This window comes from Hylaeus anthracinus, unplaced genomic scaffold (genome assembly GCF_026225885.1).
Source record: "Hylaeus anthracinus isolate JK02 unplaced genomic scaffold, UHH_iyHylAnth1.0_haploid 26168, whole genome shotgun sequence".
Lineage (NCBI taxonomy): Eukaryota > Metazoa > Arthropoda > Insecta > Hymenoptera > Colletidae > Hylaeus > Hylaeus anthracinus.
The window spans coordinates 1-17803 of NW_026534960.1; the positions used below are offsets into that span (position 1 = coordinate 1).

Genomic DNA, 17803 nt, shown 5'->3' on the forward strand with positions numbered 1-17803 from the left:
TCTCTCTCTCTCTCTCTCTCTCTCTCTCTCTCTCTCTCTCTCTCTCTGTTCCATTCGTACACTTCCTAACCGAAGAACCTTCTCAGACAGCAATCGCTGACACGTTCTCATTCGTATGTTGTAGTCTGGCGCAAAGATCAACATCTCCGACGGATCTTGTCCGGAGCGAATAGTGACAGTGACAGGGCCGACGAATTCGATCTTCAAAGCATTCACGTTGATCTGCAAGAAGTTCGAGGAATGGTGCTCGCAGTTCCACGACATCCAAGGTGGCGTAGGCGTGCCAAGGCCGCCAATCACGCTCAGGCTCATCGTGCCCGCGTCCCAGTGCGGCTCCCTCATCGGCAAAGGGGGCTCGAAGATCAAGGAGATCCGCGAGGTGACGGGCGCGTCGATCCAAGTCGCCTCAGAGATGCTTCCTAATTCGACGGAACGGGCGGTGACCATATCTGGCACCAGCGAGGCCATCACGCAGTGCATATATCACATCTGCTGTGTTATGCTAGAGGTACGTACCCCAGCTGTTGTACGTCCTCTCGTAAATGGCGCCTTGGTCCCCCGCGTTACCTTCCGTTCACAATTTTTCACTTACTTCCAAACGAGGAATCTTTTAGGGACTAGGTGAAGAAACTAGAGGATGTAAAAATATCCGAGGAGTGTTATTTGCTTTACGATTTAAACGACAAAGATATCGCCGTGACTCTGACTCACAGTCAATGTCACGTCACCGTCCCGATAAGAACGCCCCCTTGGTTTCCAGAGTTCAGTGATAATGAAAATTACGTAGGATTATAAACAAGAACGTTCCCGAAGCGACGAGAATTCTATTTATACAAGTCTCGGACACGCAGGGAATAGTGCTAACTAGTAACTTTGGACCGCGCGTCTTAACCTGTGTGTATTCCAAGTAACTCCCACGCGAGTCCCTTCGGAATACAAAAGCCAAGAAGAGAAATAAAACTAGTCGCGTAACTAGGTCCGTGTGGAGCTGGCAGCCCACTTCGTGGGAGCTCATAAATAAATAAAAGTTCCGATATAATAAATAGAACGTAATAAGACCGAAAGAATTGTTGGATGGATTCTAGCGTGCTAAAGATAGTCCAGAAGAGTTATAATTGATAGAACTATTAGTTTCATTGATCGGGAACTATAGAACTATCGACGCTAATGTCGAAACTCTTATTTATTAACGAGCTTCCACAAAGCGACCCGCCAGCTTCAGACTAGAGCAAAACCAGAGGCGTCGAATAAAATTACTAAAATAATTCTTGGCCGATGCATTCCGAAGGCGTGTACCGGTGGGATGGACCAGGGCCGCCACCCCCCGAAACGAAACTCGTCGCGACGATTAGTCGAGTGATCAGTAATCGGTGTATTCGCACTCGTGCGTGTGTTTTCTTTCTGTTTCAGTCCCCTCCCAAAGGTGCCACGATCCCTTATCGCCCCAAACCCCAAGTTGGTGGGCCAGTGATCCTGGCTGGTGGGCAAGCCTACACCATCCAGGGTAATTACGCGGTGCCCGCCCACTCCGATGTAAGTACAGTATTGCCATTGCCCGCGCCCGCTGCCGGGCACACCCCGCCCTCGCTGAACACCCAAACTTTGACGACTTCGCCCTTCGCGGCCCACCCCTCCTCGGCCTTCGCCGCTTCTCACGGGCATCCGCTCCTATCCACGGCCCACCTTACGACCCCACATCATCCCCTCCACCCGAGCCCCTTACACGCCAGCGTGGCAGGCCTCGCCGACCCCCTGCTGAAGAGTGGACACTTGCAGGCAGCCCTCCCGCCCGCACACCTCGTGGCAGACGCCGTAAGTCTTTTGTTTTTCGTGATCCACCCTCTCCCGTACCCCACCACGAGAAATAACTACCACCAGAACCCCAGCCGGTACATACAATCACGTGTAATATACCAGACCGCGAGCGGACCTATTACTCTGACCCCGGTGCCACCCCACCCCCCTCACCCCACTCGATATCACCTTAAGCCAACCCGTTCACCACGCTGCAACACGCTCTCCGTGCTCCACTCGGATTACGAAACCCTCCCACACGACCCCCCCCCCCAGTCCGACGATCGCGGTAATTGGTGGAAGTCTGGAGCCGTTGTTTCCGTGATTCCTTTGTCGGTGTTACTGATTCGTTCATTTTTGCTTTCTTTTTAAGGGACGGCGTCGCGACCGAAACAAGCTATCAGTAATTGTCGAGAACAAAATTTTGAAACTTTGTACTTTTATGTAGGTTTTGACGCTGAATTCAATGGTGTAAACAATTCTTTTTTTATTTTTTTATTTTTTTTTTTTTTTTTTTTTGCATTTTTGAAAGAAAAGTCGGATCGGAGAATCGTCGTACCGAAGCACCTAACTAACGATACTTGAATTCAACTTGAACCCATAATTCAAACGTTAAATTATTGTGGTATTATAGGGGTATCGAAGCACTCGACAGTACACGAACATTCAAAAATTATACACCCGTGGTACAGGAATACCTGCAGTTCAAACATTACATTATCGGAATAGTCCCGGGTCCGCACGGAGCGTCCAGTTTTCACCAAATGCCGCAGCGTCGCGTAGAATGTTTGCCCGCGTGTACCGGAATGCTCCACTGTTGTATAGGCCACCTGGTCCCCGTCCTGACGACCCTTTTACCCCGAACCTCGTCCACGTGCATGCGTCCAAACACCTCAGCTTTCTGCTCGACGTCCTACGCGTGCAGCTTCGAGCGAATCACCCAAGGAGAATGAGATTTTCTATCGATCGAAGACGCGACTCCGAGACACCGAATATATTCGAGATATTCTCCGGATATCCTCATATATCCCTGTGGAAGACTCGAAGCTGCTCGGAGATTTCCAAATCGCGCGACTTCACGAGGAATTCGTGCTCCTTCGGGTTTCTAGGAAATTACGCACGAATCTTCTCGAAGTTTTTCCGCGTGTTATTTTTCTAAGTACCGAATGGAACGATTCCGACACTTTCGTTGAAGTCACGCGTTGGTACGTGCTTTGCTTTTCATGTGATCCGCACGTGTCTGTTACGTGTATCGGCCGTCTTTGGATTTTTCTTTTTAATATATATATATACACACACATACAAGTTGTATGTGTGTGTGTGTGTGTGTATCTATACCTACCATAAATGTTCACCAACGCTTCCGATGTTACTCCCAGCTGAGGTCTCGGTGTTGTGTCTCTACCCTTTCTTGTGCTTGCGATTGGTAGTGGGTTGATTGCCTGAAAAACCGCTTGCCGTCCTTCACGGTGCCAAGATTAATTCGTTGCATGCGACATAAGATATACACGATCGTACAAGAACGCGCGATAAGCACGACTGTTAGGAAACAGGAGCGTTTCGTCGTTGATCGTGCACCGTTGTTCAAACCATTTCAAAGTTTCCGCTGTCGTCGTATAGAAGGAGAATCGATTGTCTCTCTGGACGATGATATTCGAATAGCAAAGTATAATCATAATTTACGAAACCGGCATCTTACCTCTGCGACAAGAAAAGATAAAGTACGATCTCCGTTTGCGAAAAAATAACGATTCGTTCTCGGCTGCGACGTAAGCCGCGGTCTTAAAGTTATCGCACCCTCGCAGCCGAATGGTTTTTCCTTCGCGCGCTGGACTCTCTTGTTGCCGCGAAATCGCCGCGGTATATTATGCAAATCGTCGACATAACGTCAAGCGGTCGATTGGAACCTGTTTATCGCGGTCGAAGTTTAACGACTCGAGGGCAGCGACTTCGATTCCAAGCCGGTTTCAGAGTTTCCGCTGCTCGTTCGTCTTTTTTTTCGCGCAGAAACCTTGATCTCCATCGCGAGGGTAGCAGCAACGTCTAAATTGTTCGATTGGGGAAAAAATAAGAAGGGAGAGAGAGGAGCGATTAAAAATTGAGTATCAAGTGTGGTGCTCGCCGCGCGATCAATCCTCGAGGAACTTTAGGCGAAAGCGTTTCTCCGCGAACGATCGAGATGCTTCAGTACGATCGCTTCAGCATCGATCTTTAGAAAGATCGCGATCCGTCAGCTTTAGCGATGTCGACTCGTTGGATCGATCGGTGCCGCGAAACGCCAGCCTGATAGTGGTCCATGCGCGAATTGTACCGCAGATAGTAAATAAAATCGGTAGTCGATAGATGGATAGCGTTTGGGTTAAAAAATCTTCACGAGTCGCGGTTCAGTCATCTGTAAAAAAATTTGTATCGTTCTCCCATTGGTCGTCGCAGAGTCCGAAGTGGGAGAAACGTTCAACGAATCGCGCGTTAGAGACTTATTTCCAACGATGGAGGTTTCGTTCCGTTCGTCGAAGCAATTGATTGTGAATTTTCTATCTCTCGGTGCGAACGACGCCCGGCAAACATAATTACCGGCTTTAACGTCGACGTTTGCTAATTAGGAACTCTTTTTGTGCGTGGACGGAGCGCAAACAGCAGCGCGTTCTCTGTTGACAGATTGAATTATTCGAAGGGTGCATTTCGACGCTCGTCGGGGATTTCCTGTCCAAATAAACTCGTCCGCGTTGCGACTCGGTCGGAATTTTGAATCCGTAAACCGTGTGCACGAGAACAGAAGCGCGAGGAGAATTTTCCAGCTTTTTTCCCGATCGTTACTCGAAACCGATTCGCTCTGCGCGCACGTAAAAATGCGTTACTCGTGGAAAATAAATGTAGGGGTTGTTGCGCGCTTGGTAGAGCCGTCCCAAGGGTTGCGCATGCTCGAACGAAGGTTCTAGACGCGCGCCATCTGGACGAACCTAATTAGAAGCTATTTGAACTGCTATCAGGGCGGCGTAACGTGGTTGTAAAACATCGCAATGATGCTATTTTTGATGATACCACCGTGACTCATTGTGTACTCGGTTGGAAGATAAAATTAACCGCGTTACTGTAGGTCAGAGCTGGGTAGTAATAACAGCCCGGTCACTTTTGTTCGCGATTACCATTTAGAGATTACAAATATCTAATTTATCGCAATAACTTTTTTATTCGATTACTATGCGTTACGCTTTATTTAACCATCGGTCGAGCGAGTAATCAGCGTTAATTAAAAATAGAAATGAATTCGCGTCGTTGCACCGAAGGATTACTGTATCGACGAATCTGCCAATTGCAACGCGATCACTGTCGAACTCTGGCCTACACGAAGCGCGTATACTCGACCGGTCCTCGACGCGACGAAACAATCGGGAGCGACGCGTGACTGGCGAGAAAATCGAGAACGGTGCTCGACTCGACAAAACGATTATGATCGACAGAACAATCGAAACAGCGTGGCGTCTGATGATGCGTGTCCTTCAATCTCCCGGGATTCTTCTGTTTCTCTGCGCTTTTCGACGGCTGACGCCGGAGCCCGACTTCCACGGTTTCTAATTTTTTTCGCAACGAGACGCAAGCGTCAGGGAAATTGAGAAACGAGGGGAAAAATAAAAGTCGAGCTACAGGTCGGCGTACAGCACGCGGCTTCGACGGGCTCTCTGACCTCTTGTTCAGTTTTCTCTCTCACCTATCTTGGTTTCTTTTCGTTTCTGTCTGCTTCTTCCGTTTTGTTGCTCCCGTGTATCTTTCTTGAGAGGTGTGTCGTTCCGAGAGAAACGCCCGGCCAAATCTGTTTGAGATGGGTGGAGGAGGGTTGGGGGTTGTTCGACCACGACGCTAACAATAAACGAGCGCCGATAAACAGTGTTCGGTGTTGTTCGAATAAAAAGTGATCGTTCGTTGTTCGACCGATGAAATTTCGCTAATTACTCGTTACTCGTTTATGCGTCGTGTTATCGAAGCGAGGGTCAATTTTACCTTGTCGATCTGTAGTCGAAGACGGGTGTGGGGAGTAGGGTGGAATGATCAATTAATCGAAGACTTGCGAAGAATAAGATCGAGTTACTTGTTATTCGCGAATAACGAATTAACCGATTTTATTTGTGGTTTTCTGTTCGTTGCCTTTTTATTTGTTATTCGACGTAACTTTTTACCCAACACTGAAACAAAACAAAGACCAGTATGCATGTGTGGCACGAGAAAAGGTAGATTTACACGTATAGATTACAGATATATTACTACTACAATGCGCTTTATCTCTATTTTCACGATCCCCAATCAGTTTCTCAGTTGTTTTTTTTTTTTTTTCAGTCTGCCTGATACAAAACACTCTCTATCGGCTTACAGAACACGAATACTTGGCTTCTCGTCCTCCGTACTCTGTCTACCGAGTTTTCTGTTTGCGTTCTCGCTCTTCTCGTCGCGATCTGATCGGATCCCTTCTAATTCCAAAACCGCGTGGCGCACCCGACATGCTCACCTCTTTTACAGCTTGTAAATTGTATAAAATAGTAGTTACATACAAAACTTCCAGAAAAATCGAATTTTCTATGTATGTTTATATAACAATTTTTTTCTTTTTTCTTTTTTTTTTTTTTTTTTTTGTAAATATCGTATCTCATTTTTCATTTTGGTATTCGACAGATGAATGAGTTCCAAAAATAAAAGTGTAAAGGTACGATTATCCTGATATCAATTTTTCCACTCCTAACCACGGCAGTTTTGTATGGAACAATTATTCGTACAACGCATAATTTCTGAATTCAAGGTGACCACGCCGGGTGCCTCACCCTGTACAACTATTTACGACAAGAATAGCTGAACAAATACCTTTTAGCATTCCATATATAGTCCGAGCCAAGTCTCGCTAAAAGCGATCGGGATCTGTCCCTTGCAAGCTTGTTTCGGTCAAGCTTCGATAAGCTCGCTTTTGTCTCTCGTTACGATCGATGCTATACATAAAACTGACCTTTCGCTTATCGGGCATTGCTATCGCCGGAGGTGGGGATCGATTACGCGGCGTTCCACTCTCTTTAATTTCGTCTTAACTGAAAATAAACGTTCGCGAACGACGCGCGATCCGTTCGTCTCGCGCTTTTAACCCTCCGCCACATTGTACGCCGAATCGGGAACCTCGTTACTCTAAAGTTTACGGTTTGACGTAAACTTTGCGCGTTGACGAGTTGGGTATTACGGCTTTCGCCGCGATTCGATTGTTTCCCGTAGCGAACGGGAGAACTGCGCTGCGAACGTACGTCTCGAAAGGTAAACTTTTGCTCGAGCAAGATCACTTTTCCCTTGGTAGAATCTGTACTAAAGAAAGAGAAAGAAAAAAAGAAATCAACAAAGGTACGACGAACCGAAAGTGAAACACGTCGCTGAAACGAGCAAAAAGTACGTACACGCTTTCGCTTTTCACGGCTTCGCAAGAGAACTTCCCTGTCCCCGTCCTTTTTCGTATCACACTTCACGAATTCATACATCTTTCTACCTTCCTTCTTCTTCGAGACCAGACGCGTGCCTAGTTCGATCGGACGTTGCCACGACAGACGAGCAAAATTGTTCATTCGATTCACGAATGACGAATATAAATTTTTTAATACAGATTACGTATACACATTGTCCATATTGTAATTATTATTCGAAATTTTTTTTTATCCAATCAACGATTTTGCCTCATCTACGAGGTTCAACGATGCCGAGGCAACGCTATCGAGCAGGGCACTTAAAATGTTCTATCTGCGACTCTCTTTCTCTCTTCGTTCGTTTCTTCGTCTATCGCCCTGAGTTGTCCATTGTCCTCTCGCCATCCTATCTTAGAAACAGCATGGCTTTCAGCACTCTCTTTAGCTACGAATCAAGAAGTCCGCGCGAGGGTGGGCTGCCCTGACATCACGTTCCCATCATCTTAAGCAGGGTAGAAGTCACGTTGCGAAGATCATGTCTTTTGGTTTCCCGAAGCGCGACCTGCAGACGTTCGACGCTCCCGTTCCACGTAGAAGCGATGCTTACGCAGCGTCTTCGACGATTTTTATACCGTGGAACGTCGATTGCGGTCGAGTCGAAACGAATTGGCCGCTCGAGGTCGTCGAGTTATCGTCCCCACCACGCTGGCTGGGGTTGTCCTTCCTAGTCCACGCCTTACAGCGCTGGTTGGCTGTCCCCGCCACCTCGATTGGCTACCCCCGCCACCCAGCGCACGAACTCGTGCATAATGCTCTCAGTCTTCGGTGGACCATCGAGAGCGTAGCATCGAGCGACCAAAAAATTTCGATTCGACCATGGGGCGCTATCTGTAAAGTTTAAAGACATATATGTTATACCTAATGTGTTAATATACCGCGTGCACATAGGCTAGTCTAGATGATATTGCAGATAGAAGACCAATCATACCTTCGGTTTTCATGTTTCAAGACGCAGTTATATACATACACGAAGAGAATCCTAGATCTTTAACCACCGCCATCTCGATCCTCCTCACGGCAAGGAGCAAGAGAGAATGCAACGTTTACTTTGTTTTTTTTTTTTTTATTTTTATGGTTACTTTAAGTATATATCATTGTTTTCGTTCTCAACTCATCTAGCCTGTTCCGAGATCGTGTATGTACGTCATGGGTATGCATTTACGTACGGACGTTGCGGTTGTCGTAATTAGTTATCGGAATTTCTATTTCTCGTGTTCGAACCGGGCGGAGAGATTCCGACCGTAATTAGAATTTTACGTTGGTTCGTTGCGTTGTATCGTTTTCTATTAATTACGTGTTAATCGTTGTTTAGCGTGAACGATGCCGAGCAAATTTCAGCCGAGTTAGTTCGAAAGCTATCAGCATGACGAGCTTCCTCTTGCTATGTACGAGTAAATAATCTTCGAAGTTAAATTCGTGAACTTGGGACAATTTTCTGCTCGGGAGAGTCATTTCAAAACTGACGATTTCTTTTTCGAACGATTCCCAGAGGACGTCTCTTGTCATTTATATGTAGGAGATATAAATAGAAAATGGGTCACGGATTCACAGTTGTTTTGCTCTCGTTCGCGAAATTAAATAAAATCCTTAATGCGCTCGGAGAAACGGCCAATCGACGTGGAATTCGATTCTCTCTTAATATCGTATGGAAATGCGCAGCCAGTTGATATCCATGAACGGTTCAATTGAATCGTTCGAGCATGCTCGTATCGAACCATTGTAAAACGTCTTGTTTTCGTCTACAGTCGGATACGTAGATGCATGCTGGCCGGAGGTGGGCAAAATTATTACGTAGCCAAAGATTTCGAACGATGAACAAAAGATGAAGAAATTCAATTTGGTAGAATTATAAAATAACGAAATCGAACCGTGGTTCATTCATCCGTTATTTAAACAAAATTTTGCCCATGTCCGACGCCGTCACTCTCTTCTCTCCTTCATTTCTGTCTCTGTCTATCTCTGCCCCCGAGGTCGCCCAAACTTCTCATCGTTGTGTGAAAACAACGTGTCAACGATAGGTTCTCGCCGATCATTGCCACTCTCCGTTCAGATCACAAGTGTCCCGGATTCCTCGACTTCCGGTCCCCCCGAAAAATAGCGCCGTCGGTTCTCCGGACCGCCAAAGCTGTACAATTGCTACACACATCGCCGTGTAACTCGTTTTCTACAAGTTTGTGATAAAGAAGACAAGTTCTTCTAGCTTCGATAGTTGATTTCTCAACACCGTCCCTTCGTAAAGGTTCACCGTGACCCGCGAGATTGGTCGCGAGGATTCGAGCAAGACCCTGTTTCTCACTTTCTGGACCAGTTCCTGCCACGAAATTCGATCTGGACGGAATTAGCAAGCAGGAGGCTCGAATCATTTTATCGGCTGGCTATCAGCCCCCGAAACGGTGTACTCTGAGGAGAGGCCAGTAAGTGCAGAGTACACAGAGGCTCCCAGGAAGTCGGGACGCGTCCTGCTGCGGTCGAGGTCGTAGCCCGAGATTAATGGATCAGGAATCGAGGTGCTCGCGTGTCGACACGACCGTTAGAATCCAAAGACGATCGATGGGGGAGGATCATCGACGGAAGATCGGGACTAGACCGTTCTCTCTCTCTCTCTCTCTCTCTCTCTCAGTTCCTCTTTATTGTTCGAATGACGATTACTTTGTACCTTGTTTCTTTCACTTATATTTTACGTCCTTCGATGGTTCCCCTAATCAACGATCCTCGAATGTGAGACGCGCGAGGAAGCAGGCAGATATTAATACCATCCTTTTAGATCTATATATTTATCGGTGTCTTCTTATATCCCTGAAGCACTCTAACGATCCTTGAGCGGCGACACGTGTTTTTTGTTGAGCGATGGATCTCTTCGTCGTTGTTACAGATGGGCAAACTTGGTAGCAATCCCCTGGCTGGACTCGCGGCTCTGGGCCTAGGAGGCCTCGCCACACCTGCCAACACCGGCGGACTTAATCCAGCAGGTAAGACCAGGCTTCGACCCACCACTTGATTCAGAATTTTCCAACCGTAGGAATCGATATTTAGCTTCCTTCGCGAACTGTTCACGATGAAACCTCGATATTTGCAGGGATACCGTACGAGAACTGCAACAATCGAGGTAACGCCCTTCAATGAGCCCCTCCTCTCATCCCCACTACCTGTGACCACTACCACGTGACCCTTCCACCTCCACGTCCGTTGCTAAACGCGACTCTCCCCTCCATCGGTACAGTGCAACGAAGGAGGCTGTCCTGTAATGCGGTTAATGACTAGTTTTCCTATACTGGCTCCCTTCTCAACGAAGTTTTATACAATAAACAATTATTACATATTTTTGATATAATTTAATTTGACTACCTTACGAATTAGAAGGGCTCGTTTCTCCAAAACATTGAATATCGTTCCAAAAATCACTCTCGTAGATTCGATCGGTTCCAGTCTCCCAATAATAACTGCGCGAACGATTCTAACATCACGACGAACGTTTGCTTCGCAGCCCTGGCAGCGCTTGCCGGCAGCCAGCTGCGCACCAGCAATACAAACAGGCAACAACCAGCGGCGAACAATCAGACACACGAGATGACGGTGCCAAACGAGCTGATCGGTTGCATCATCGGGAAGGGCGGCACCAAGATCGCCGAGATTCGTCAGATCTCCGGCGCCATGATCAGAATCAGTAACTGCGAGGAGAGGGAGGGCGGAGCCACGGATCGTACGATCACAATAACAGGAAATCCTGACGCCGTTGCATTGGCACAATATCTCATCAACATGAGGTGAGTACCGCGGTACCAGAGCGCTCGCTGTGGTTACCCAAGCCTCGAAGAGACAGCGTCCGACTTGGAACGTTGGACCTGATCCCTTAAACACCTCAGCCAAAAAAAAAAAAAAAAAGAAAAAAGAAAAAAAGAAAGAAACAACCCGGTTCAATGTTACCCACGAATTTATTTTCTGTTTGAAAGAGAAGAAGCAAAACTTCCATTTTTCCCATCGAAACAAGTCGAACTCGTCCCGGCTACGTTTTGCGCTAGATACGCGATATATACATTTGCTCCCCCGAAACACCCTACCTCTCGATCTATCTGATTTCTTTCTTTCTCATCAAATAAAGAACAAGAGAAAAGTGGAAGACACCGGCGTACGCGCCGCACCACCACGATTTCAATTGTGTATGTCGTCGGTGTAGTTTACACGTTTAAGATCCTCGACGAAACAGTATATACACCACCCCCACCCCCCCCCCCACCCTCAACACCCTACTCGTCTGTTTTTGTGTTACTCGTTCCTCCCGTAATTGACCTTTCTTAGCCTCGGTGTCTCGAAGGTGATCAGCGAGACTAAGGGAATAGTCGAGAATCGCCGTCATCGCGACACCTCTCCTGTCATGTTTGTTATTGTTACTGTTGGCTACGCTGACGACGCGCTGGTCAACGACGAAGACGAGCTCGTTGAACCGTCTATCGCAATTCGTTTGATATGTAACTCTACGGTTGACAGAGACTGTTTATAGCAATGCTTCGATGCTGCAATTCAACGAACAAATCGTTAACGTTCATCGGCGCGTCGACGCGAGCAAAGTATCACGGAAAGAGGTGGCGCTACCACTCGAACAGCTTGCACAAGGGAGCCAACGGTCGCGTTCCCGTCGCCGGACGTTCTCGTCAGAGTGTCGTAGCGCCACCTCGGTCTCTAGCGTAAACAGGTGAGATATATATGTATCGTAGTCGTAAGGTTATACCATAGCACAGAAGACGTCGCTGCGCAGCGAATCCGGGGAATCACCGTCAACGCGGGGTCGCCGGAAGACACCTTCGTCTTGCCCGCGCCGGAAGAGGATCTTAATCCTTTATTTCCAGGTCCTGCTTTCCAGGTCCAGTACCCTGAGTATCCTGCAGAACACATCTCCGCTCAACATCTGTTTCCCAATTGTCGCTGGCTGTCCTTTCAAGTAAAAAAAAAAAAAAAGAAATACCGACAGAAACGACCAGTCCAGTCGAACGATTCCAGCTACGCCGTTCCGTCGATTATCGATCAATCCCGAAGAGTCCCGCGCAAGCAAATGCATCACAATGTTCCATCCCTTCGATTCGGTCGCTCGACGGTTCTGGCATCTCTTAGGGGCACCACCTTTGGCGAGGGGGTTGATTCTAGCGATTTCTTGAGATGGGTATACAAGGTTCTGATCGGTGTAATGATTCAGTTCGATTCGCGTGAAATTTCACTTGAAACTGGAACGGGCTATTGTGTTTTTGAGATTAGAAGTCGGCTCGTTAATTAGTCTCGTGTATCGATGAGAGATAGCATCCTTGCAGCGAACACGTATATATCATCGAGTCACTAGTCCATTATCGTTCAAGATACGTTGAACGAATATATAACAACGAATGCATAAAAGTATAAGCAACGTTGGAAAAGATCGAACGAGCTAGCAGTAACAAGTAACGAAATTAGTTTCCGGTCTCCGAGGGATTCGCGGAGAAACACCGCCATCGCCAAAGGTCTTCGTAGACGCATCTTTATATTTTTTTTTTATTTTTTTTTTTATTTTTTTATTTTTACGTTCACCCATCCCCCGTGGTTGTCATTATTGCGTGCCATATAAGTGTTCGGTAGTGAATGTCTGCAGATCTGTTCACTTCCTAAACAAAAAATCGTGTTATAGGACTAACGATACCTTTTCCACACAACGGCGATGCTTGAATGCCGAACGATGTTAACGTAGTCGTCGACGAGATTCGAGGAGATCGAACGCGTCCTGTAACGCGTTTGCCTGTCCCTAGAAGAAAAAAAAAAAGGAGAAAAAAAAATAGAAGTCTCCCCCCACTAAAAAACAAAGAGAGAGAAACCCCCACGCCCCTACCCGAGATCAACACGACCAGCAAAAACGAGCGTTCAAGTAACATCAGCCGCTCGAGAACGCGAGTCGAAAATACCTCCACACTCTATTCCCCCCCCCCCCCCCCCACGTTATAATTATAATCCATTATATTTTATTCCAGATTGTCACTCATAATTTAACTACTGCATTTAATAGCGACAGAATATTCATCAATCCCCCCGAATACTTCTTGTACCCGCTCATAACGTGGTAGCCAATGATTGTTACATATCCAGCACTCCCGTGGGCGAGGACCCGCACTCCGCGGCGTCCAATCGCGGCCCACGAGCCAATTATCGACCACGTTGGTATCTGCCAGATCGGCGACAGGCTGACATTAGCTCTTGGCAGAGCGCGGGTCCTGCGCCCCGTTTAGTTTCGACGTCCGCTTTTCAGTGACTCGGCAGAGCTATGGCGCGTTCCGCGAAATAGCGCGCTTCGTTTCGTCGCTTTGTCAAAGTATCCCCGATGACGGGACCGCGTGAGTTCTCGAATCCTCGAATTCTGAACGTTCTTGGTTCAACGTTCTGTTCGATCGTCGCATCTCGCGGCGACGTACCGTGGCTCTGTCGCGCCAGAAAAATGGACGCTGTATTCGCGAACGGTGGGTAGCAGTCGTGTCGTTCGTCGCGGGAAGAGACCCGTTGAGTCCTGTAGGTAGTCTCGGTAGTCTTTGTTTTCGGCACCAGCGAATACAGGTCCCTTTTTCTGGCGGCTCCTCGCAGCGCGTCTTTCGCGACGGGACGCGAATGGTCTGTGATTTATCGCCCTGAGGAAGGGACGCGTTTTCATCCCTGGAACAGGGATGGCCGCGTCCTACGCCCGCGATAGTCGAGATCAAAGCGCGTCCCGATGCGACCGACTCTCCCCCTACAACCCCTACACCCCCACGAACCACCACGTAGCCGGTGTACGTGAGAGTATCACGCTCCATAGAGCACCTGTGCCATAACTCTCTGAAGCCTTTAAAACCTTTTTGCGACTTGATTTCTTTCTCTCCGTTATTCACGCTGCGATTCTTTTTCTTTTTTTCACTCCGTTAATCGATAACTTCTTGTACTTTGTAGCGGCCCGGTTTTATAATTTAATGTCATATATCACTCTCTTTGCCGCGCGACACTCTTTACTTTGATTTTTTCGTTTCCGTTTCTATCTCTGTCACTGATTCTTCTCATCTGTCTCTCAGAAAAAAAAAAGAACAAAATAGAAAACACGGATTACACACAATTGCACACACGGAACATACATGAACTCGCACACATGCATGCATACATACATACATACATACATGCATACATCCATCCATACATACATACATACATACATACATACATACATACATACCGTATTAGAGGAACGTTCCCACCCTCACCTTTTTACATTTTGTGTCTTTTCCCCAGTGTTGAACTGCAGAAAGCTAACCTAGAGGCCCAAAATACCCAAACCCCTGGCAGCGGTACCACTCCCGGGGCATCCGGGGCCAGTGCTTCTCCCTCTACCACCACTACCACTGCCTCTCCCTTGGCCAGCGCCATTCCCTTGGCTCAGCTGCTAAGCAAGCCAGGCGCCCTCAACGCCCTATCTAGCCTCACCGCCCTCGGCGGACTCACGGAATTGCTAGGTGGTGCTGCGGGCGCGGCTGCATCCGCGCTTCCGGTCCAGACAACCGGGGTGCACCGGTCGCATAAGTTCACGCCGAGGCTACGTAGTCCTGGCGCACCGGGACCAACCGAGAGCAAATTCAAATCCGAGCGCGCCAAGTACAACCCGTACTGAGCCAGCGGACGACCACCGACGGAGAGACGGGACAGGGAGATCATTACACATTCTACACGCATTACTCATCACCACCACCGACTCCACGACCACCACACACTCACGGAACACGAAATTTACATCGGAGAAACGTGCGTACGGACGCCAGGGTAGCGCGAGTCCGGATTCAAGGCACAGCCGAGGATCGGACCACGGACATTTATATCATGGACTTGATTCCCTCTCGATAAGGGATACATTAACGATGATTAACGCGTAGGGTAAGACAACGACTACGATACTAATCTTTCGTTTCTGTCTTGCCGATTCGATCGAATCGGTTAGTAACCGAGTACGGTGAATACCTCGTGCCGATATAAACGAATAAGTTCTCTTCCATTTTACAATCCGAGGGTTCGTTACCGAGATATGAGCAGTTGAAGTTTTCACAAAATGGCGCCCACGGTAGACCACCCCAGTAAACTTTGACCACCCGTATCTCTACAACGAAACTTCCGATTGCAAAATAGTAGAAGACTTTTCAGTCTATTTTTTCACGAGGAATTATTCTCTCCATTCGGTTACGAGAATATTCCATTTTGACTCTTTTTTTTTCCCCCGTGTTTCTTACCCTCGTATGAATCTTAACGTCGATAGTTTCGTTAGAATTTCGCATTTGCCGTGGATGAGATCCGACGCTGAGTCTTCGGACCGTTCACACTAGCGCGACACGTCCTCCGAGTTCTGCGCAGACGCAGGCGTGTCTCTCTGTGCCAGCGCGTGGGGTCGCGAGAGAGATTTCGAATCGGTGATTGCTTTTTCTGTTTTTACATTGCGTTGTTTACATTTGTTTTTCTCCCCCTGTCGATTCTTTTTTTTTTTTTTTTTTTTTGGCTTTTTGTAATTCTATAGTATCGCGTACGATACCGTCTGAATCTCGGTACCGATTCGACGCTCTTCCTCCCACGCGACTCGGAGGACGCTGACTGCTTGTGCACCGTCGCAAAGCAGCCTTTTATATATACATATATATATATATAAATATAAATATAATTACGATGAATTATTAATTGATTAATGTTTTTGATGCAAGAAACATCTTCTTACTTAGCGTTAGGGATTCCGATGTAATTTTTTCTCGTAGTTATAGCCGACCAATTGAATCGAGAGAGGTGTTATTGGCGCGAGTGGAACCGAACGAACGCGAGATTAGAGAGAGAGAAAAAAAAACAAACGTTTAGGGGTGTATGAGAGAGACTTTATATACACGTATAAATATTATCGATTTTTTTGTTTTGGTTTCTTTTAAATTATGTCTTTACAAAAGGGAGAAGGAGTAGACGAGTATGTAAAGTATTAAGGAAGATGAAAAAGAAAATTGAGAGACAAACATGCGTCGTGCGTAGATGCACAGTGTCGTAATCATGTAACGTGCTTTAGAAACGTCGACAGACTTCCTCCGGAAATGGTCGAACCGACCCGACCGACACAGATAGCGAGGACGAGAGAGAGAAAGAGAAAGTATGAGAGAGAGAGAGAGAGAGAGAGAGAGAGAGAGAGAGAGAGAGAGAGAAAGTATGAGAGAGTAATCCGAGAGCTTATCGTGCCTCGTTCAGGGGTCGTCAGTGAATATAAATTTATATATTCGATTTATCAGGTAATCAATCAATTTACAATAGTGGTCATTTTATTGTAACGATATATAATTATATACAATAAACAGAACGTAATCATTCACGAGGATACACGCTCGAATTATATATATGTACCGGATAGAAAGAAAGTAACGATTCTCCAGCGAGTTCAGATTATTTAGCGTAACCGAGGTTTTAGATACCTACACGTATACAGACACACACGTACACGCATATACGTACACCGGGACACAGAGACATACAGTACTCGAGTGAAACAGACACGTGTCAGGTCGTGTTTTAATCGAAGATTAAAACGTAATTGTACCCGCCCCGCGCATCGATCGTCTTTTCTTCTTGATCGCGCGCAGAGGACAGAAAACTCTATTGAAGAATAACGTTTAATTTTAGTGCGACGCGAACGAATCCGAGTCGACAGCTGATCGGCCGAGAAGAAGAAAAGGCTCGTACGATGCGAGATCGTACGTTCACAATGAACGATCCGGCTGCGTAAGAGCGTCCAGATCAATGTGTGCTCAATTTCTAGTTTGTAGCGAGGAGGTACTTGCATATAGTGATCAATCAGGTGTAGTTTTACGATTGAGTGACACGTTACTCGTATATCGACTCGGCGCGACTTCGTGACCGCGGATTGTCGGCTTCTATGTATTAGTGACGCATGGGAAAGAGGGTAAAAACCCATAGACTGGTGCTACGAGAGGAGAAAGCGACCGGCTAGGGCACCATGACTCCCTCGTTCTTCGAACAGGCCCGCTACTCCCGCAGCTAGTGTTTTCTCCTTTCATAGCACGAGTCCTTACCCTCTAAAAATTCATCTATTCTCGCGTCACGTCCACCAAACATGCCTAAAAACAAAAGCTTTCGAGCGACGAACCGCCGCCACGACGTCGCGCCCTCGTATCATATACTTATTGTGTTCTTCATTCTGTACCACTCCGTAGTCTCGCCCCATTTCGTTTTCTCGTCGAGACAATAATGATTTTTCACACGTTAGCGACGATTTCCCTTCTCGGTGGAATCGTAAACAAGGATTAGAGATTACATCGTAGAGCGAGAGAAACGGAAGGTCGCTCAAGATTCAAAAGAGTATACACAAAGGATTTTTGTAGGTAAATAGTCTTCAATTGTATATTGGTCTCCATAACGATGTCGCAGAGCTTGTGTGCTTAACAGACATTAGCTACCCTGTATCACCTTGTTAAATAAAGCTAGGCGTGTTTAATACAATACGAGAAGAAACCATGTCG

General features: G+C 47.0%; 1 protein-coding gene across 1 annotated transcript; it reads left to right on the plus strand.

Moving 5' to 3' along the window:
* Positions 1-124: 124 nt before the first annotated feature.
* Positions 125-16422, plus strand: LOC128893186 (poly(rC)-binding protein 2-like; the record flags this gene model as incomplete). Its single annotated transcript, XM_054154007.1, has 5 exons — positions 125-508; positions 1411-1812; positions 10153-10249; positions 10765-11044; positions 14547-16422. Coding segments are annotated over 5 exons (1539 nt in total), but the record flags the coding sequence as incomplete, so codon positions are not given.
* Positions 16423-17803: the final 1381 nt, after the last annotated feature.